The sequence below is a fragment of the Gracilinanus agilis genome, chromosome 3, assembly GCF_016433145.1.
Source record: "Gracilinanus agilis isolate LMUSP501 chromosome 3, AgileGrace, whole genome shotgun sequence".
NCBI classification, from domain to species: Eukaryota; Metazoa; Chordata; class Mammalia; order Didelphimorphia; family Didelphidae; genus Gracilinanus; species Gracilinanus agilis.
Genome location: NC_058132.1, coordinates 118,717,930 through 118,740,976, shown reverse-complemented (window position 1 = coordinate 118,740,976; position 23,047 = coordinate 118,717,930). Strand labels below are relative to the sequence as shown.

Sequence of the window (23,047 nt, the reverse complement as noted above, 5' to 3'; positions counted from 1 at the left end):
CTAGGTGGCACAGTGTTGGACTTGGAGTTAGAAATAACCTGAATTCAAAACCTTTTTTTAGACACTCACTAGCTATTTTGATTCTCTTCAAATCATTTAACTCACAAGTTGTGAGGATTAAATAAGAACATATATATGCTTTTCAATCCTTAAAGTGCTATAGAAAATACTACCTGTTATTATTGTTGTCGTTAGACAAAATTTGTTTTCCAAACACCATCCATAAGCCCAAAACAACAACATTCTATTTAACAGGGCATTTCAGTAGATCCCTAAGCTTATTAGTAAAGGCCAGTTATTTGATTCTGTTAAGTAGCCTGTTGTAAAGGACAAGGTTTTTTTTTTTTATTTTGATTTTGAGTCAGAAGATCTAGGTTCAAATCCTGGATCTGCCACTTTTGTTTTTTGATACCCTAGGTCTGTGTTGGCGAACCTATGGCACACATGCTGGAGGGGGGACTACTCCCTTCCCCCTCTCCACTGCACCTGAGGACATTTCTCTCATCACCTGCCCTTCTGCCCAGCAGCCCAATGGGAGCTCTTCTTCCTTCCCCTATCAGGGGTAAGGCAAGGGATTCACATGCAGTGTGAAGGTTGCAGTTTGGGCACTCATTCTTGAAAAGATTTGCTATTACTGCCCTAGGTTAAATTAAGTCAACAAGGATTTATTAAGTACCTGACCTTCTATATACCAGGTCCTTGGAAAATCATTTAACCTCTTTGGGCCTACATAATAACATCATTTTCTTTTTGTGGTCATTAATATTTTTTTAATTCAAAAATATTTTATTTTCCAATTATATGTAATAACAATCTTCAACATACATTTTCTGAAATCATAAGATCTAAGTTGTCTTCTCTTGCTCCCTTCCCTCCTGCTCTTGGAGGTGGTAAGCAATTTGGTCTAGGTCAGTGATGGCAAACCTTTTAGAGATGGAGTGTGAGACCCTGCCCCCACCTCAAACCTCTTCCCCCACCCTCCCACCCCCTGCTACTGAGTGCCTTATCCTTCCAGAGACCAAGTGCCATGTTCCTTCCCCCCTGCTTTACCCTCCCTCCCCCCCCCAACAGGGGAGGGAGGAAGCTCTGTCATTGGGCTGCTGGGCAGAGGAGTGGGTAAAGTGGGGAAGTCTTTAGGCACAGGGAGTGAGGGAACAGCTCTGCCCCAGGCCCTCTGGCTTTCTATTAAAAAAAAAAATGTAGACATGCCCACAGAGAGGATGCTGCGTGCTCTTTTTGGCATGTGTGCCATAGGTTTGCCATCACAGATTTATGTTATTGCATGCATTATCATGCAAAATGTACTTCCATATTGGTCATTGTTGTAAGAGAATATTCATGTAAAACCAAAACCTTAAAGTAAAACTGTAACTAAACTAATTTGTAAATAGTATACTTTGATCTGCATCTGACTCACAAAAGTTTTTTCTCTGGAGGTGGATAGCATTCTTTGTCATAAGTCTTTCAGAATTGTCCCAGATCATTGTATTGCCAAGAGTAACTAAGTCTTTCACAGTTGATCACCGTGCAATATTGCTGTATTAATATCATTTTCAAAAAGCCATTGATAAATCTGGGCATGGTCTAGGTTCTCCTGCACAGAGTTGGTGTGCCAAATACAAATATTGTTTAAATGTCTTGTTAAGAGTTCATTTGTAGTTTACACAGTTTCACTTTCTCATTTAGCTTTACTGTCAAGCACAATTGGCCTAGCACATTGGCTGAGTATGTGTAATTGATTCAAATGACACATTATCTTTTTTCCAGTGATCTAGCTAGTTTCACTTTCACTGGTCTTTTTTCATGCTTGTTGCTGTTCAGGGGTTTCAGACTCTTTGTGACCCAGTTTGAGGCTTTTTTTGGCAAAGATACTGCTATTTCCTTTTCCAGTTCATTTTATAGATGAGGAAACTGAGTCAAATGGAATTAAGTAACTTGTTCAGGGTCACACAGTTATTAGTAAGTGCCTATGGCCAGATTTGAACTCAGAAAGCTGAGTTTTCCTTATTCTGGGTCCCTGTACTTTATCTACTGCACTACCCAGCTGCCCTTTTTCATGGGTATCTTTTAGCAGATTTTTTTTTTATATTAATGACCTCATTTGTTCTTTATTTTGTCACAGCAGCAGCTATTTTTATTATTAAATACAGTATTGCCAGTTTTGAGCTCTTTCTCTCAGAACATCACTAGATTTTAATATATTATTTTAGAAAGAGAAGAAATTCAGTTAGTATGTTGAACTAATTCCTTTTTTGATTAAAGGAAAACAAGTATATTATAAAATGTCCTGCTAGTTCAACTTGACCTTTTTTACAGGTAAACATGTTCTTGAAAAGTTATGTGTAAATTACATATCTTCATGTCAAATCATAAATACCTAATTGACCTTCTTTATAATTTTGGGAACATGTACTTATGAGAGATAATGGTACTGGTGTATAAATGTTAGCATTCTTAAATGTGATTTTTATTGTTTGAAGTACTGCATTCAGTTTAAGGTACTATGTTGTAGGAAACATATAGTCTAGCTGGAACATATCCTGAAGATGACAACCAAGTTGATGAGAGAACTAAATAATACTATGCTTAAGAAGATTGATTGGAAGTATTGAGGACGTTTTAGCATTGGGGCAGTAGATAAGAGTGCTGGTCCAGGGCAGGAAAACTCATCTTTCTGAGTTCAGATCTGGCCATAGACACTTAACTTAGCTGTGTAAACCTGGGCAAGTCACTTAACCTTGTTTGCCTCAGTTTCCTTACTGTAAAATGAGCTGGACAAGGAAATGGCAAATGGGGTCACAGAATCAGACTGAAAAATGACTGAACAACATTCATAACAGCTAGATAGTACTTGAGCAGTTATGTGGAAGAAAAGATTCTTCTGCTAAGATTCAGAGGACAAAACCAGAGTAGGGGCTAGAAATTACAGAGATAGAAGTGTGCAAACGTACACTCTACTCTGGTCAGGTGGAATCTTGTTTTGTTTTTGATCCCACATTTTAGGGCTTGTTGGAGCGTGTCCAGAGGATGCCTCGGACAGTGTGAAGACAGGAGGAGCAAATGCCTTACCTTTATAAGGGCATAGATTCAGAGCTGGAAGATCTCTTAGAGTTCATAGAATCATCGATTTAGATCAGGAGGGGATCTTAGAGGATTTTCCTTATTTAATAGAGATGAATATACTGAGGCCCAGAGGGGTTAAATGACTTGACAAGTGATAAGTGGAAAATCTGAGACTTAAATCTAAATTCTCTCTGATTGTGGTCTTTCTTCTGTATCATAACACCTCCTAAAGATCACTTGAAAGAACTTGAGATCTTTAGCCTGGAAAAGAGAATTGGCTGCTTTCAAGTATTTGAAGGATGGAAGAGGAATTATATTTATCTTGCAGTGCTTCAGGAGGCAGAACATTACCACCAATATATAGAAGTTACAAAGAGAATAATTCCCAAAGTGGAACGGTTTGCCTCAGGAGGGAGTAGGTTTCCCATAATTTAAGAGGTAGCTTTGATGACTCAGTGTATAGAGCATTTGGCCAGGAGTGAGGAAGAATTGAATTTAGACCTAGTCTTTGACACTAGCTGTGTGCCCCTGGACAAACCACTTCTGCCTGCCTCAGCTTCCTTAGGATGGTGATAACATTTTTAAAGCATTTAGTACAGGACTCGTGCTTAAGTATAGTGGACACTTTCATTAAGTGAATGATGGATGATTATTTATTAGAGTTCTTGTTTGGGTTGGACTAGGTGATCTGAGAGATCTCTGAGTCTGTGTTTTAGAATGGATTATGTACTTATAGATTTTAGATGATGAAAATTGGAGAGAAGATGTCAGTTTGGTCTCGAGTAAGAGTAAACAAATTGTAAATATGCTTTCACTTTTAAAGTAGCAAATGAATAAATGAAAGAATACAAATGTTATGTATCAAGCAGAATGCTAAGTACAAAAAAAATAAATACAAATTGAAGCTGTCCCTGCCATCAGGGTGCTTATGTTCTTATGGGAGGAGACAACATCTAGGGGAGTGGTGGTTAGGAAGGGGTGTTTTGGTTAGAAAGCAATGGAGCCAAAGAGAAATTGATTAGCAAAGAGTTAGTTGATTAGTAAATCCTAGCAAGTAGCAGTGTCAGTATTGATTTATGATTACTGAGTTGGAAAGCCAAAAGGGTAAGGAGAGGCAAGGTAAGAAGATTGGCTAGGGTACAATGTGAAACACAACTGGACTCAGCTGGCTTAGAAACCATGTGAAGTCCTCACCATTCAGACAGTATGGACTCAACCTTGGATGAAAGTTCAGAATCTGAGGTTGAGCCATGATTTCTAGTCCAGAAGGTACAGAAAAAGGATATGAATATAAACAGAGTAAATTTGAGAAAGATGGATAGAATGTAATGTAATGCTAAAATAGAACTGGGCAGACATAATGGTGTATATGAGGCACTCACTAGTCTTAGGAGAGTGCATACTAAATAAAGTTCACATTTTTTTGTAATGTTAATCTTCCAAATATGCTTTTTTTCACAGGTACAGGCTATTCTAGTTAATATTTTTGGAGGAATCATGAGGTGTGATGTTATCGCACAAGGTATAGTCATGGCAGTAAAGGATTTGGATATTAAAATACCTATTGTGGTACGGTTACAAGGTGAGTATTCAAGAAATTTTAAATTTCTTACATGATCTGTAATCCCTTGAAAATCATTATCCTAGATGACCTAGCACAGTAATGGCAAACTTTTTGGAACTTTTTAGGGACCCCATGCCATGCCCTGCTCACCTCCCAAACTGCGTGCCTCACCCCCTGATTGGATGCAGTGTCTCATCCACCCCTGCTTTCAGGGGCCGGGTGAGACTGCAGGCTGGCCAACCCAGGGCTGAGCTCTGGCGTGACTCCAGTGCCCCATACTTTTGTTTGGGAAGGCGGGCCCAGGTTACCAGCCTGGGGTCAGGGCCAGCAATACTGTTAGGCTGCTCTTGTTGGGCAGGCTTGGCAAGTGGGGCTCGGGCTGCCCCGCCACTTGGCTCTTGGTGGCAACTCTCACACTAAGCCCCTATGGCCATTGAGGGCAACTACTCTTGGCTGCACTCAGGCCCTACAACAGTGCAGGTATGCTAGAATGCCCCATCTTCTGTGCTTGGGGTTGGGACCAGGCTCCCAGCTGGCCAAGCCAGGGACCTGCATGTGCTCACAGAGAAGTCTCTGCATGCCATCTTTGGCATGTGTGCTATAGGTTTGCCACCACGGGCCTACCATATTGAAAAATGTAGGTGCTTTAAAGAATTAGTTCTTTATAAAACAATAGAATCTATGAATATGTGTATAGAATTAAATTATTCTAGTATTTAGAGCATATATATTGACATCTTATTTTACAATGTCACTTCATAGATCTCAATTTTTGTGAAATTTGTGAATTAATATCCTGATTTTATTGTTGTAATATAACACATAAGTTAGGGCTTTTGAGATATCTTATTGATCATAAACTTGGATTATCTGACTGTACTATGTTCTGGCTCAAACAATTTTACCTCTTGGGCCTTTGGTGACAGGAATTCTAAATATTTGTATAGATGTTTGAATGCATTTTTGTATTTGATTCTTTCCCTAGGTACACGAGTTGATGATGCTAAAGCATTGATAGCAGATAGTGGACTTAAAATTCTTGCTTGTGATGACTTGGATGAAGCTGCTAAAATGGTAAGCAGGAGATGTTAATGATCTAAGAATTCCAAAGTATATACTCTTTGCCTCTTAAAAATGTGGAGAGCACTGGTAATTCTTTTCCAACAACAATTCTTAATTGAATTTAAAAAATTGGCACAGTATTGAATTCAATATTACTCTTTTTAAAAAACCCTTACCTTTGGTTTTTTAAGTAACATTTTTTTTTTAAACCCTTGTACTTCGGTGTATTGTCTCATAGGTGGAAGATTGGTAAGGGTGGGCAATGGGGGTCAAGTGACTTGCCCAGGGTCACATAGCTGGGAAGTGGCTGAGGCCGGGTTTGAACCTAGGACCTCCTGTCTCTAGGCCTGACTCTCACTCCACTGAGCTACCCAGCTGCCCCTTTACCTTTGGTTTTAGTAATAACTTTTAGAAAGAAGGACAAGGCAAATGGTGTTGTGACTTGCTCAGGGTGGCACAGTTGGGAAGTGTCTGAGGTCAGATTTGATCTCAAGTCCTCCTGATTTCAGGCCTTGTGCTCTATTCACTGTGGTACCCTAGCTACCCTTTAAATCCAATATTCTTTAATGACCCAAGATAAATATTGATAATTTCATTACCGTGTTAATGATTTCTAGTCAAATATTGTTTCGTTTAGGGGGGTTATTAACTCAGAATGCTTATTTTTCTTGCTCTTTTTTTCCAAAAAGGCCAAAACAAAATTTCCCAAACTGTGTTTGTAGGACCCTGATTCTGTGACAAATGAATAAAGGGTTCTAGAGAAAATTGTGGTATTTCTTTTTCAAGTTTTTAATATAAAGCATCACAATCACAAATACATATTATGCATGGTAGTTTTGTGGTATGAAAATAGACTTAACTTATTTTTTGCCCCACTTTTTCCCAAACATTATTTATTCTTGTATTCCATAGATAGACAATGTAATGTGGTAGAATGAGACCTTTAACAAGTCACTTAATGTGTCTGTGCCTCTGGCAACTCTCCCAAGTCAGAGTTGGATCCATATTTGCATTGACAGGGAAAATTCTGACATTGATGAAATCCAGTGCTTAGTTCAGCAGCTCAGCTGGTCCATCGTAGGTATTAAATGAATGTTTATTAATTGATTTATTGAAATATGGCATATTCCATCCCTTTAGATTCCTCTACTCGAGCATGTATTTTTTCTTTCAATAAATTTTAAGTGTAGAGTGACCAAATTAGTTAGGGAAATTCCAAGTTGAGAGTTTTATATTTTTTATTTTTTGTTTTTATTGACCTCAAAATATTGATGTCACCAGAGAGAAAGAAAAATCAATGTTTTTAGTTAGATGTAATCAAGGTATGTTATGTTAGAACTAGATATAGCCGAGATATAATAACTATTTAAATCAGAAGCCATTTTTTGGGATGGGGTATATTCTATCCTAATTGCATGAAACCTCTATTCCTCTCTCTCCAAAATAATAATCTCTTACATGTTAGTTATTTGGTTTTGTTCTACTTACTTCTTGCATAAATTAAGCAATAAGGTTATTTCTTACATTATTTTCATTTGGAGTAGTCATAATTATATTAAATTAAGAATTTGAGGCTTGTTACTAGTCAACTTCTCCATTGTCTCTCCTTTGTCATAGATAAACATCTGACCTCATTGATAAACATTTCTCTTTTTCTTGAGCTTAGTGAATAACAAAATACTTCTTTGGAGCCTCTGTGGCTTAACTAGTTCTAGGGAGATACTCTACTATGCTTGATTTAGAGTGGAGTTACAAAAGGGGCTTGAAAAGAGCATAGCCTATTTTTAGTAGAGTGGGCATTTGAAAATAGTTAAACAACCAAGACAGGTGATTGAGAATGTTAGACTTGATGCTTTAGGTAACTGGGAGCCAAGTGAAGTTTTTGAGTAGAGTAGGGACATGAAGATAGATTTCAGGAATGAAATAGGATGGATTGAGTTGGGGTAAAGCTGGTAGTGGAGAGTATAATTATTATAGTAATCTAGACTATAACTTAAAATCAAGGTAACAAGAAAGCCAGGGAATAGTTTTGTGCATGTGCCAACTTACAGTGGGAGGTACTGTAAAGGGAGTACTACAATCATAGGAAAGGTAGGATAAGTGAAGAAGAATCAGCAGGACTTAGTGAATATAGGATGTAAAGGAGGAGAAATGAGTCACCATTGAAGTTTTTAAATCTGGTAGAGACAGGAAAGTTATTCAACTTGATGTAATGGGAGGCTGTGAAGATTATATCAAGTAGACCTTTGGAAATAGAGGACTGGAGTTCTAGAGGCTAAGTGTTTATAACTTAATGACTGGGAGGCTAAAGTGCTAACTCCTTGAGTCAAATTTAATTTCTTAATGCATTTGAAAATAATTTAGGAATAACTTTTTCTTTTAAACAGCTACATCTAAGTAATGCCTGACTTAGAAATCGATTGTTTGAAGTTGAGCATATACCTAAAGTTGTCTTTTTAAAAAAATAGATTATTTTGTTTGTTCTGTTTGTAGAAACATAACTCACAGACTGCTTTCTTTTTTCTTTCAGGTGGTAAAGCTCTCAGAAATAGTCACCTTAGCCAAACAAGCTCAGGTGGATGTGAAGTTTCAGTTACCAATCTGATCTGGGACAGCTATGACTTACTGAAAGTGTTCAGTGTTCTTTAGTCTTTCAAATACTGTGCTCTGTGGTTTTTTCCTTTTCTTTTGTGTAGTTGGAGGCTTTAATTGCCTTCTGGGCACCCAAACTTTAAATATCTTATCTACATTAATTTTACCATTCAGAATGGTCAATTCATGTAAAGAAAATGTAATGCAGCAGTCCGGTTTCTTTTGTTGCAGCCTCCTTCAGCTTTTGCTACAAAATGTCACTTGCAATATGCCTGTTTATTATCATCAGATACAAAGCTTTTCAGTTGATAATGGAATGAAATCTAAAGATAAACTTTTATTTCTTCTAGTCTTAGTGATAGCTCCAAAAAGTAGTCTCATTAATGGAAAACTGTATTGAAATAATGTTTTATATCAGAGACATTTATCTTCAATACCTATCAAAAACCTACCAATCATTATTTATAAGCAATGCTTTCAAACACTCCCCAGAATGTTAAGTATTTCAGTGAAGTGACTGATTAATTATTTGGAAATCATATTTTAATCACTACAAAATACTGTAGCACTTCAAGTCTCATGATTTTGTGGTGCTGTTAATAAGCACTATGTAGTTTTGTATATGAACAAATAAAGCATATTTACTGAGGGCTTAGCAAACAAAAGAATGCCAATTTAAGTTAATAAAAGTCTCCCAAAATGGTTCTGACTACTGTTTGTTTTGTTAGCCTTTAAGTTGTAAAAAATAACTTAGACAGTAGAAAATTATGAATTCATTTTTGGCATATGCAAATATAAATCCCAAGGCAATGTGGTATAGTGGATAGAAGGCATGACTTGGAGTCAGGAAAACCTGGGTTCAAATCTCAACTCGCGTACCTGCTAGGTAGGTGGTCCCAGATAGTCTCTAAACCTTTCTCAATCTCACTTTTCCACATTTATGAAGATAGGAGTTTGAATTTGATGTATATTTATGGTCCCTTCTGGCTCTGTTTCTTGTATTCTTATGATGTGGTGATTGACAAATCTTATGGATTTGGGGTGTTCAAGGAAAGAATAGTCTGATATCCTAAAGCTATATGATGATGATATATCGAAATTCTATTGTTAATGTTGTACCATTTTATGGCTTGTTATGTTGTATGTGGGACAGTATACTTTTGCTACTGATTGAAGGCAGTCTATGAAATACAATATTTATTTGTTTTCTATGTGTGTGTTGTCTTCACTCTTGAGCATAATGTTGCTATTTCATTAATGGGTATTTTGGAAGGGATGCATAACTAACAGTTGTTTTTTCAGTCATCTTGTAATGCAAGGAATGTCAGTGAAAAATTTTATTTAAAATTTGATTGATTTTAAATACCAACAATTTTGCTAAATGGTTTACATTTCCATTGCCTTATACCTCTTTACACTATTTTAATGGGCATGAATTACATAATCAATGAGGCAAGTGGGTAACATAGAAGATAGAATGCTGGACTTGGCGTTAAAAAAATGGTGTTAAAAAGACTTGAGTTCAGATCCTGACCAGATACTAGCTGAATAGCCAAGTCACTTAACCATTCTGCTTCAATTTCCTTGACTATGAAATGAGAATAATAATAGCACCTACCTCAGGGTTGTTTGGGGGGGGGGGTGGTTAAATTATGCCTGTCTGCTTTACTGTCTGTTTTCTGTTTCTGCCTCTGTCTATCCTCTTTCCATCCATCCCTCTATCAACTACCTACCTACCTGTGTACATTTATGCCAACTTTAAAGGTCTATATGAATGTTACCTGCTATTATTGGGTATGAAATGAACCAAACTAATTGTAGTGGAATGATAATAAGGGAGGATGGGAGGAGATAGATTTTTACTACCTATTGTTTTTCTCTTGCTTATATGTCAAGAGACCAAATTGAAACTATTATCGTGATAATGTGTGAATGTTATCTTTATATCTGTTCATTCATTTACTTATTTACTTACATAATTGGCTAGCACTTAATATTACCACAGGGTGACTCTAGGTCAGTGATGGTAAACCTTTTGGAGATGGAGTGCTGGGCTCTGCCCCCACCTCACCCCTCCCAGACCAAGTGCCATGCCCCTCTCCCTAGAGATTGTGTGCCATGCCTCCCCCCTTCATGCTGGTTATGCTCCCCCACCCCCACCCTTACCCCACCCAAAGAGGGAGGAAGTGCCCCCTTTGGGCAGCTGGATGGAGGGGTGGGTGAAGTGAGGAATATCCTCAGTGAGTGTAGAGAGGTGGAGGGGAGTGGCCTGAGCTCTCTGCTCCCCTCTAGCTCTGCTGCCTGTGAGCCACCCACCTCACCCCCTGTGTGCTCCCATTGGGCTGCTGGGCAGAGGGGCGGGGGCATGGTGGAAAGGGGGAGGGGAGTAACTCCACGTGAGTCCCTCTGCCTTCTAGTAATGAACTGGGGGGTGGCGGGGGTGTCTGCATGCCCACAGAGAATGCTATAGGTTATTCTTACAAACTGGCAGGTTAGAAATTGACTTGTCTTTGTTTCACAGGTAGGCCCTCTGCAGTCCAGGAAGACAAATCCATTTTGGCACTGAGAATAGAATTAGAGGGGTTTGGCATACTATCTCATGTCTATTCTATCCATCAGACTACAGTTTCTCTGATTTAGAATGAGATAATGGTACAAAAGAATCTTTGATAATAATATAGTTTTTTCTTTTTTTAAATTTCTATTTTGCAAACCTTTACTTTTTGTTTTAGTGTCAATTCTCAGAAGAATGGTAAGGGCTAGGCAGTTAAGGTTAAGTGACTTGCTGAAGGTCACAAAGCCAGGAAATGTGAGGTCAAATTTGAACCCAGACTTCCTGACTCCAGACCAGGTGCTCTATCCACTTGGCTACCTAACTGCCCCCTGACATAGTAGTTCTTAGGAAGCTAGATGTAGTGAAAAAAAACGTTGCTTTTAGAAGGCCTGGTTTGAATTTTGACTTTTTAAAATTGAGATGGTGAGATAGCCTTTCATATTTGTTGAGCCTTAGTTTCCTCATATGTAAAATGAGGATAATACTTACACTAGTTACTGCCCAGGCATATTATGGGGAAACTGTTATGTAAACCTTAAAATGTTATAGAACTATGAGTTGCTATTAACCCAACTGACCTTTTCAACTTGATTTATATCATATGGCCCATGCTTGAACATTTTAGCTTGACCTGATGACTGCTGGTGTTCTATCATTGTAACTTTTAGTCGGCTTTTTGGTCCAGACCTGTAGTTTGGGGCAGGGAACTTCTCATGAAGAAGCTTCCTTAAAACTTGACTTATTAGAATATGAACTCCTTGAAATGAGGGCTTTGTTGCTTTTCTCTTTGTGTCTTCATTGCTTAGCACACTGCTTTCCATGTGATAAGTGCTTAATGCTTTTTAAGTCATGTCAGAGACAGAGATTGAATTTAGGTTTTCCTGATTGCAAGTTTGCCCCTCTATTAGATATAACTGCCTCTTGGTGACGAGATTATTTTGAAGTTGTCAACGACTATTGAGCACTTGCCTTGTGGCAGGCAATGAACTAAGCTTTGGGTACACAGAGACAAAAGTGAGGCAGCCATTGACCTTAATGAGCTTTTATACTAATGAGGGCACAGCTGTATATATAAAAGTAAATTTGGAATATATTCAAGGGGATATCTGGTAAATTTTGGGAGGGAAGATAATAATAGCTTGAGAAAAATTAAGAAAGATAGTGCTTGAGCTGAATTTTGAAGAAAACCAGGGATTCTATAAGGAGAACATTCTAGGCATGGCAAAAGCATATGGAGTATTATATGAGGAACAATGGGCTAGTGTGACTGTTAATGAGTAGTAATATGACTAGAAAATTAGGAATGGGTTAGATTGTGGAAAAAAACTAAAGAATTCATATTTGATCCCAGAGTTAATGAGGAACCAGGAGAGTTTAGTAGAGTGATATGATCAGACCTATATGTTAGTAAGATTTTAGTAAAAAAAAGGAGAGATGATGTAAGTAAACCAAACAGGCTGTTGGTACTGTCTAGGGAACAGGTAATAATAAGGCTCTGAATGAGTGAGCTGAGAGAAAATGTGTGTGAGACTTGTGGAAAGAAGTGACAGGATTTGACAAATGATTGGATTTGTGGAGGGAGGAATTGAAGGTAATGCTGGTATTCTGAACGTGGGTGCCTGAGGATGGTGGTCCTCTTGATGTTATGTGGGATGTTTGGAAGAGGGTTGAGTTTTGGGGAAAGGTAATGGGTTCTGTTTTGGATATGTTGAGTTTGATTCCAGTTTGACTTGTCCACAGTCATGCAAGTAGTTAAGTATCCAAGGCAGGATTTGAACTCGGGACTTCTATGTTTGTATCCAGCAACTTCATGAAGCCATCTTCCATAACATTTAGCTGTTGTATAAAGAGAAGGAAAGGCAAAGCCTCCCTCACTATGCGTAGGAACTGGGCCAATTCCTCTTTCATTTGCATTATTGTTTTTATTCTCTCTTTCCTACCTGTCAGACACCTTCCACTGGGGCACACATTAACATTTAATTGAAATAAAAACATGCTTCAACAATAAATTATATAAATTGTAGTAGAGTGACTTTGGTGCAAATGTCTAAATCTTGGGAAATAGCAAACAAATCAATGCTTCTCAGACTTTCCTGGGAGGGAAACTTCTTTTTAAAGCAAAAGAGTTTCATGGACCTACACCTGATAGTTGTGCTATTTATCACCTGACTGAAAGAATCTTGAACTGGGTATGTCAGAAATTTTACCAGAAAATCAGTCATGGAACCCAAGTGGCATGGCCCTTATAAAATCATTTTGGTAACTCCTACAGCAGTCAAAGTAAAAAACAGAGATCCTTGCTTCCATGTCACGCATATCAAGTCATCCAAAGAACTGCCTCAGGAACAAGACCCAGCCATAGAAGAGCAGCAGTCAAAAGATCAATTTTTTTTTTTTTTTTATCCTGGGACTCCATTCTAGGAGCATAGGGCCACAACCAGTAGGCAATGGGACACACAGTCGCTCAGGGTCACCCAGCTGGGAAGTGTCTGAGCCCGGACTTGAACCTAGGACCTTTCGTCTCTAGGCCTGGCTCAATCCACTGAGCTAGCCCAGCTGCCCCTACTTTAGGTTGCAGTTTCTTTAGCAGATGTAGTTTTTACAGGGTGGGATTGCTAGCCCCACGCCCAACCCTCCTCCTTTTTTCATCTGGGCTAGGGACCGTCCTTGGCCCAGGAGTGGTAAGTGTGGGCAGTAGGGGTCAAGTGACTTGCCCAAGGTCACACAGCTGGAAGTGTCCAAGGCCGGACTTGAACCTAGGACTTCCAGTCTCTAGGCCTGGCTCTCAATCCACTGAGCCACTCAGCTGCCCCAAGATCAAATTGCATTAGACCAAAGTAGTGATATCAATGAGTAAATGATTAAAGCAGCAAGTAAAATAACAGAATGAAACAGTATTTATAACAACTTTTAAAAAAAATCAAGAAAATTTTTTGTGGCAACACAAAAATTTTTTAACATAAAGCAATACAATCACACAAATGACAGTTCTGGGTAAACAAAGGTGAAAAGCTCTTTAGTCAAACAGATGGCAGTCAAAATGGTGAAAGCAGTACAGATGAAGGCTTGAAGAGACCTGGACATCATAAGGACATCACAAAGGACAATGCATAAGGACTACAAAAAGAACTGAACTGTGAACATCTGTGTGACTTGGACTACATCACCACAGAAGTAGAACAACACCATGATCAACTGTGCAAGATTAGGCTTGAATTGTACAATGTTAACATACTCATATAACATTCAGAAATAAATTCAATGCATCCATACAGTAGAATGCAGGCAACAGCCCATGGCTGATTGACAGGAGAATTCTAAAGGAAGAGGTGAGTATGAAACAACACAGGACATGACAGGTCATATGTCCAACACATAAACATTTAACTTTATTTCACATGTACATATTTGTATATATGTTATTTATAGTTAAGGGTACTTTAGCCATGCCAAGGGAGAAATTTGTTCCTTGATCTGGTTAACAGTGCTTGATTTACTCTCATTGTTAAAACTTCACATAAAAACCTTGTATATATGTATTATATTTGATACTAACCCATAGTGATAAGTTCTACTAATCCTAAGGACAGAATAGTTAGGGATTTCTATATGAAGGTAGCATAGGGATAGAAAATTATAATATAAATTAATTAGATAGGCTTGTACATATGTTAAATAAGTTTTAGTCATGAGAAATATTGTGAACTTAGGTAGTTATGTTACTAATAGGTTAACATTCTAACATAGGATAGAGATTTACTAATATACTGACAAGGACTAATAATAAAAGTATAGGTAATATAGGAGTTTAAGATTCTTAGAAAATTGTTGTGTTAATGCAAATATTTGCTTGAAGTTAAGTATTGACAGAAGACTATCATAGATAGTTTGTTTATATTTATGCATTGCCATAGAGCAAGTTAAGGAAAAGTTACAAAGTTTAAAAAGTTACTATATTTTGTGTTACAAACTTACATTGTTGACTATGAGCATGTTCAAATTTTGTTTACCATATGTATTCAAACCCCAATTCTTTCCTAGTTAAAATTTCCCTATTCCTTATCATTAGCATAGAAAGAATAGAGAGCTTAGGAAATAGTGTAGTTAAAAATTTTATTATTTTGGGGGGAATTATAGATAGTGAAGTAAGAGACTTAGTATAGCATAGTGTAGAATTCAACTTTGGAAAATGATCATCTGGATGTTTTCAGGTTGAAAACCATCAAAACCAAAAGCAACATACTTGTAATGATAAATTGAACAGCCATGTTGAAGTCAAGATGATGGACAGTTACCTGCTTAGAATGTAGAATGAACTGAGCCTGGCAGGAGCTTGGCAGGTGCCAAGGGCAGTTAAGACTCAGGTATAAAAGCCAGGATTTTGAACTGACAAAGATCTCAGACTTGAGATTGGGTTGGAAAAGGGTGGTTTTGGGTAGGCCTTAGGTGAGTTTGTTCAATCATCAACCATCAACCTATTTCAAACTACTTCATCAATCCCCAAACCTGAATTTACTATCAAGAAGAAGCATCAAGACCTTAATCAGCAGAGTAACCTTGATTTAGGTTGGGCCAGTCTGGCCCAACCAGGCTGGCATCTATCAAACCTGATTAACATTATCCAAAGATCATCAATGACTTCATTAGCCTTAATTAATTAGGGACTTCCTGTTCCCTTCTTCCCAGCCATTATCCTACCTTCCCTTCCCCAAACATGTTAGTAATAAATCTTCATAAACTTACATCAGACTTGGCTTCATCAAAAATCCTAGGGGATTAGTGAATCATATCCTTGGGATAATTGGAGGGAAGAGGACTATTACATTGTGGAGAAGCAGGGTTTAATTTGCAGTCAATCTAAGCGTTATCCTATAGTACAGATCTTCAATTAGACATAGATACAATGTACAATTCTAATTGCAGATTCTTTGCCTGGCTGGTAGCTCTGGAATACTGTTATATCTGGAGTCTGGGTTTAGCAGCATCACATTCAAACAACATCTACTGCTGTGGATGATCCTTTGAGATTCACTATTATAACTTAAGTGTCTCACAAAGGGTTTACATTCACCTTTACCCTGCTCCAGATCCTATGACCATCAATTTTTATAACACTGCAGTCCTAGGGATTAGGTTGTTGACTATTGGAGACTACGCCAGACTCCAAGGAACTTGCAAGTTATATTGGACATTTCATTACTGAACTAGAAGGTAAATAGTTGAATACTGCCTTTTATACTATAGGCCCTACATTTTCAAGATACATAGATAAAAGTTTTCTGGATGTAGGAGGAATCACCTTTCCTTTCACATAAGCGGGCCAATTAATTCCTTAATTGGCTCATGTTAATATCACAGCCTTTGACCTCTCCCTGAAAGTCAGCAGCTTTTGAAGAGGGTCTCCCTTTTCTCCTCAACTTTCGATTCCTTAAAATTGCTCCTGGGCACCTGTATTTTGTTATTCATTTAACTTTAGCTTTATGAACCCTCAAGGGAAGGAGAAGGAATCACCTAGGAACTACTCTAACTTGTTTATCAAGAGGACATATTTGAAATCTTTGCTACATGTAACTGTTGACCTCAGTAACAGATACAGAATCCTCCCCAGAGACTTATTCTGGATCACTGCCCACCTGAGGGCAGCTTAGAGGCCAGGAAACTAACCTAATTTTTGGCATCAAAAGGAAACTTCTAGTAGAAATGCAGTTGTATTCACAGAATCAATTTTAGTCCAATTCAGCAAACATTCCTTCACCACTTTATATGCATAAGACACAGTAGGGAATTTGTAGAATATACCATCGAAAATTTTGATAATGTTGGGCCTAGTAAAATTTCTCCAAAAGGAATTTATGAGGATTATAGTGGAAAGAATATTGCTTCTAATGCCAAATCCTTAATTCAAATTCTATCTGTTACTACCTTTGTGATCTTGGTCAAATTTCTTGCCTTCTATCAGGCTCTTTCTTCTTTTGTAAAATGAGAGAGTTGGCCTTGGGCTCTCTCTAGTCCTAACTGATTCTGTGAAGTCTTCATGGTGATGAAGATACATAAGAAGGGAGATGTCATCTGAAAGCATATTGAGTATATGACTGAATGTGAGAATTTATGTCCTCTTTCCAAGTGTTAAGGTCAGTGGGGCAATGTACCCTAATGAAAAGGGCCTGGGTCTAGCAGTTACTGTGGGATAAATACTTTGCATACACATTTATGGCTTCACCATGAAATTGTATAATCGTCTTTCATTAGGTCTGTGTTCTTATTTCTAGAATGAGTAGCTTTGGTTGATCTCTAAGGCTTCTTCCAGCTTGTTTATGATTTTCGATGGTCAGTTTGTAAAGCAGTGGAGTATAGTAGAAATAGTGCTGATGTCATCTCTTGGCTCTTATCACTAGTTTCCTGACCACAGGCAAATAACTAAACATGGTTGGTCAGTTCCTCTTGGGTAAAATAAAAGGTTTGGAATAGGCAAACTCTTGAGGTCCCTTCCACCTCCAGTATTATAATCACTGTAGTGCCTACTTTATAATTGGAGAGTTGGAGGTAAGTCTGCACTAGATTAGTGAACTGTTCAAGATTTCTCCCAGGATTCTTATCAGAATAATTAACCTGAGAGAATGATGGTTTGAACATGTACACACAAAACCTAAGCAAGTATGAACTTTTAATATTTTGACTATCTGTATTCTTGGGAGTTGTTTATGTCTACTAGAACAACGGGTTCTAGTTAAGGAACTCTGGAAAATCTGAGGGGTAGGTGATAGAGTTTTTGAAGTGTGGGCAGTTGCTGTTAGAATTATGTTTATTGTCCTAGACCAGTTTGAAGGGGTGATAGGAGGCCTGTAGTAAAGTCAATTTTAAGAGCCATGTAATTTAAAGTGAACTTGAAAAGGCTGAAATATGATTTATGGAATGGGATACTAAAATGAGAAAAGGTAAGGGACTGAAAAATATCAATTTTTAAATTTAAAGTTTGATTTAAAATAAAAAGGTGAAAGTGAAGGATGGAAATAACATTGATTTAAAAGTTGATGTCATCTGAGTGACACCCTGCCAATGAGGAAATTGGGAGATGAAGTAGTGCAGATGATGTTACAGAAAAGAACCAAGATAATAAAGCTGTTTGCCCTTGATGCCTAGCATGTCTGATCCACTAATGAAACATTCTCATGATTAAGGATGCCACTGTCTTCCTTCTGTTTCTCCCCCTGGGAAACAGCTCTTCAACTAGGTGGACCTATTCTTTGTTCCTCTTTCTCTTTTAGTGGTGTGGGGCCTTTACATTCTTTTCTTTTGTCACCACTATTTAAAATTCAAAATTAAATACAGTTTTTTTTTAAAAGCTCTTACTACATTCTAGATGCTGGGGACGCAAAGACCACAGTTTTTGCCCTTATGGTGCTTACATTCCACTGGAGGGAAACAAGGTTTACACAGATAAATAATAAATATACCTAAAGTAAATAGCACAGAATTTTTTCCCCCTGAGGGGTAGAAAGGGTGCTGTTGAGAGATAAGGAAAGGCCTTAACAACCATGGGTTATCTGCATGAGTCCAGAGGCCAAGGCTCTGTCCTGGGTCCTTTTCCCCATCTGTATTCTTTTGTTTGGTGATTTCAATAGCTTTCATGGATTCAGTTATTATTTCTATGCAGATGATTCTTCCTATCCTCTCTCCTGATCTCCAGTTTTACCTGCCTCTTGGACATCTTGAATCAGAAATTCTGTAGATATCTTAATGCATCATGTCCAGAACTGAGCTCATTATCCTCACCCCATCCCTAACTCTCTGTTCTTAATTTGCACATTTTAATTATTTGTAAACCTGTAACTTTTTGTCATAGAATTGAAACTAAGTACTGGCTCCAAGGCAGATGAGCAGTAAGGACTAGATACTTGGAATTAAGTGACTTGCTCAGGGTGACACATATAGGAGGCGTCTGAGGTTGGATTTGAACCCAGGACCTCTCATCTCCAGGCCTAAGGATATCCACTGAGTCATCTACTTGCCCCAAGCATATTATTATTGAGATCACTACCATCTAGTCATTCAAGCTCAAAAAGTAGGTCTCATCCTGAGCTCCTCCATACCTCCATCCTCCTCTCCCTCCATATCCAAATCTATTGCCAAGTCCTGGCAGCTCTATCTTTGCAATATCATCTGTATCCCTTTCTGTCCTGGGACAGTGACCACTCTGGTATAGGACCTCATCACCGCAAGGCCAGGCTTGCAACAGCCTTCTCTTTGGTCTCCCTGCCTCAAGTCTCTCTGTTCTAGTCCATCCACTATAAAAGTGATCTTCCTAAGGCATAGATCTGAACCATGTAACATCCCTTCCCTACATGCAGTAAACTGCAAGGACTCCTTATTCCCTCCAGGATCAGCTATAAATCCTTGGGTTTTTAAAGCCCTTTACCACTTTGCCCCTTCCTATGGGCTCTCTTTGGCTAAACTCTGGCATCCAGTAACACTGGTACCCTTTCTGTTTGTTCCTTGAACTAGAAGCTTCATCTCCTGATTGTGTTTCCACCCTCTGTTCCTCCTTCCTTATCTCCACTCCCTGGCTTCCTCAGATTCTAGTCTCAGCTAAAATCCCATCCCAAAGAGGCCTCTTTTTATCCCTTTAATGCTAATCCCCTTCCCCCTGGGATTCCCTCCCATTTACCCTGTATGCATCTTGCATGTACCTAGTTGTCTGCCTGTTGTCTCTCCCCTTGAAGATGTGAGCTCCTTGATAGCAGGAGCCAGAGTTCGGGAAGGACTTGGCCCATAGCAATGTGCTTTGCGAGTGCTGGCTGGCAGTAGGCAGTGCATTTGAGTTGGTGGTTGCTTGCTGAGCTGGAGAGCAGGCAGGAAGGCAGGAAGGATTCTGAGTTACTCTTTCTCTTCGCCACCTCCCTGAGGGCCACTAGTGCCCTCCCCTCCAGGGTTGCCTCCTGTCTATTCTGGCACATGTCCCCCATTAGAATCTATGCTTCCTGAAGGCAAGGACTGCTTTTGCTTTTTTGCCTCCTTTTTTTTGGTATGCTTAGTGGGTTACCCAGAGCCTGGCACATGGTAAGGACTGTTGCTTATTAATTGAGCCAAACTGCTACCTTACTTGGGAAAGGACTTTTCTTCCTTGTCCCCCTTTCTGTAAAAGTGGTTTTCCCTTTAAACCAGGCTTTGGTAGCTAACTGCCACTATTGGCAATTTATTTGCATGAGACAAGGTGACAAGCATTTATTAAGTAGTTACTGTGTGTGTGTGGTTGGCCAGACATTAAAGAACTTAGCCATCACCCATGGGCCTGACTTTTGTCTTGCCACTGGACTTTGATGACTCTGGAAGAGAGTGACTGATGATCGTGCCACTCTGTCTCACTTAAATCCATTTTATGCTTGTCAAAAAAGACATTCATGCTATGTTGGTCCTCTTCAAAGACAACTTATGCACTAGACTCTGTGTTGGAGATATTTAAAGAAAGGCAAAAAACAGTCCCACTCCTCAAGGAGGTCACAGTTTAATGGGAGAGACGATGCAGCCAACAGTGTATAGATGATATATGCAGGATGAACCAGAGATAATCACTACGGGGAAGATACTAGCATTATGGACAATCCGGAAAAGCTTGTACAATGTGGGGTTTTAGATGGAACCTGAACCAAACCAGGATACAGAAATGAGGAGGGAAACTTGGGATGAATGCGTTCTTTGCCCTGGAAGTTGTTACAAATGAACAGCTTTTTTTTTTTTTTTTTTTTTTTTTTTTTTTTTTTTCAGCTCTAAGACTCTGGGCAGAAATTATGTGGCGGCAGATACAGCAATTTAAAAGTCATCTTTCCCTGCCCCCTCCTCCTCTAAGGCCATTTCCAATCTGTCCCACTCAGTGCTGATTCAAACCACAGCACAAGCACATCCACTTCAGCAATTCACTGATCACCACTTTATCATAGTTTCCAGTTTATAGAAAAACAAAATAAACCTTTAAGCACAAAAGAGTAACCAAACTTTTTTACTGAATTTTATTTTTTTCAATTATAGTAACCAAACTTTTGGAACCCTGATATAACACCTCCTAAATGACAGAAAAAACATTAAGTTCTGGGGAGGAAGAAAAGGAGGAGGAGGAAGGGGGAAAGAGAGAAAGGGAGAGAGAGCCAGGAGAGAGAGGGAGAAGAAAGACAGAGAGAGAGAGAGAGACAGAGACAGAGAGAGGCAAAGAGACAGAAGAAGAGGAGGAGGAAAGGAGAGTGGGGGGAGGGAGGAATGAATTGCTAGGTTTGATTTGTAGTCCAACCAAATTTGAGCCACATTGAATCTCTCCTGAAAAATATGGGGCTAATGAATAATTCATCTATGCTGTAACTTTAATTTCTCCCCAGGCATGCTGTTTTTTTAAAATTTCAATTCATTGTGGCTTTTCAGTCCATCTCCTGCCATTGTGAGTTATAATTATAGTAGGTCATATTTATGTAGCATTTAAAATATTTAGGAACCTTTTTTCCCACCCATAATCCTATGAGGTATAGAATACAAATATCATCCCCATTTTACAGATAAATCCCAAACAGTCAGACTTTAAATGATTTTGCCCAAGGCTAAGTGTTGGACAGAGTCATTCTGTCCATTATGCCACTCATACTCTGCTTCTGTTACTATGGGCCATCACTTTTTTCCTTTAGGTCCTGATTGCAGTGGCTTATCCAAATGGATAGAACTCTGGGTCTGGAGTCAGAAAGACTTGGATTCAAAACTGGGTTCAGATACTTACCAGCTGTGTTACCATGAGCAGGTCACTTAACCTCTGTTTACCTTCATTTTCTCAACTGTAAAATGGGGTTAATAATTAATCCCTATTCTCTCAGGGTTGTTGTGAGGATCAAATGAAATAATATTTGTTAAGTGTTTTGTATAGGGACGGACACAGTAGCTGCTTAATAAAAGTGCTACCTTTCCTTGCTTGGTTCAGTGGCCTAATTTACAGGCAGAAGTAGTTCGTCATTTATCAACTTCTCCTGGGCATTGTGTTCTGGGTCGTGGCCAAGGGCACCATTACAGTTTCTGGCACTCTGCTAGAAGTTCAACCATCTTTAGGCTCCAGGCAACTGAACAACAATAACAAATTTCCATTATGGCAAACTCTGCCCTAATAGGATTATTCAGCCTTTTCTAGAATTGGTCAGCCAGTGAGGTTCCATTCTCTTATAGGTCCTTTCACAAAAAGTCAGCATGAACTGGCATGACACAGGAAGCTCTCACAGCTCTGACATGTCTTTAGTCTTCTTCCTCATCAGTGGCTCCTCCTAGCTTCTTTAGCTTGTCCAAAAAGTTCCCAAACAAGAGGTGGATTTTAGAAGTGCCATTCAGCAGCCTGGCCAGAAGATCTGTACCTTGAAGAACATGACAGATTAAAGAACGAGAATAATCATGGAGAGGTGACCCTCCTGGGCAGAGCTACTCTGCAGCCAGAAAATTTTTTTCTAGGAGTCTTGAGGAGGGGGTAGCTCAATCAGAGATCTTTCCTTAATGGACTAGAAAGTTAAATCATTTACTAGGCACTATATGCCAGGCACTGTGCTAAGTGCTAGATTTATTAAGAAAAGCAAAAAAACATGGAAACCATCCTTAAGAAGCTCATATTCTAATGGGGGAAGACAACATGCAAGATATATGCAGGATAAGTGGGAGGTAATCCCAGAAGGAAAGGCCTCTCGAGAAGGTGGGATATGAATTGTCTTTTTTTCCCTTTAACTCTTACTTTCTATTTTAGAATTGACTCAGTGTATGTTCCAAGGCAGAACAGCAGTAAGGACTAAGCAATTGGTGTTAAGTGACTTACCCAGGGTCACCGAGCTAGGAAGAATCCAGGTTCTCCTGACTCTAAAGCCTCTCTAACCAACTGAGCCACCTCACTTGTCTCATGATTCTTTCTTCCTTCCTTTCTTTCTTTCTTTCTTTCTTTCTTTCTTTCTTTCTTTCTTTCTTTCTTTCTTTCTTTCTTTCTTTCTTTCTTTCTTTCTTTCTTTCTTTCTTTCTTTCTTTCTTTCTTTCTTTCTTTCTTTCTTTCTTTCTTTCTTTCTTTCTTTCTTTCTTTCTTTCTTTCTTTCTTTCTTTCTTTCTTTCTTTCTTTCTTTCTTTCTTTCTTTCTTTCTTTCTTTCTTTCTTTCTTTCTTTCTTTCTTTCTTTCTTTCTTTCTTTCTTTCTTTCTTTCTTTCTTTCTTTCTTTCTTT

At 38.6% G+C, this 23,047-nt stretch overlaps 1 protein-coding gene across 1 annotated transcript in view; it reads left to right on the top strand.

Moving 5' to 3' along the window:
* Nucleotides 1–8,983, top strand: part of SUCLA2 (succinate-CoA ligase ADP-forming subunit beta) — a 47,206-nt gene extending 38,223 nt beyond the window's left edge. Inside the window, exons 9-11 of the mRNA XM_044668225.1 lie at nucleotides 4,525–4,645; nucleotides 5,613–5,701; nucleotides 8,220–8,983. Coding sequence (XP_044524160.1) covers nucleotides 4,525–4,645; nucleotides 5,613–5,701; nucleotides 8,220–8,294 — 285 coding nt within the window. The 3' untranslated portion in view covers nucleotides 8,295–8,983. The remainder of the gene's footprint in view (nucleotides 1–4,524; nucleotides 4,646–5,612; nucleotides 5,702–8,219) is intronic.
* Nucleotides 8,984–23,047: the final 14,064 nt, after the last annotated feature.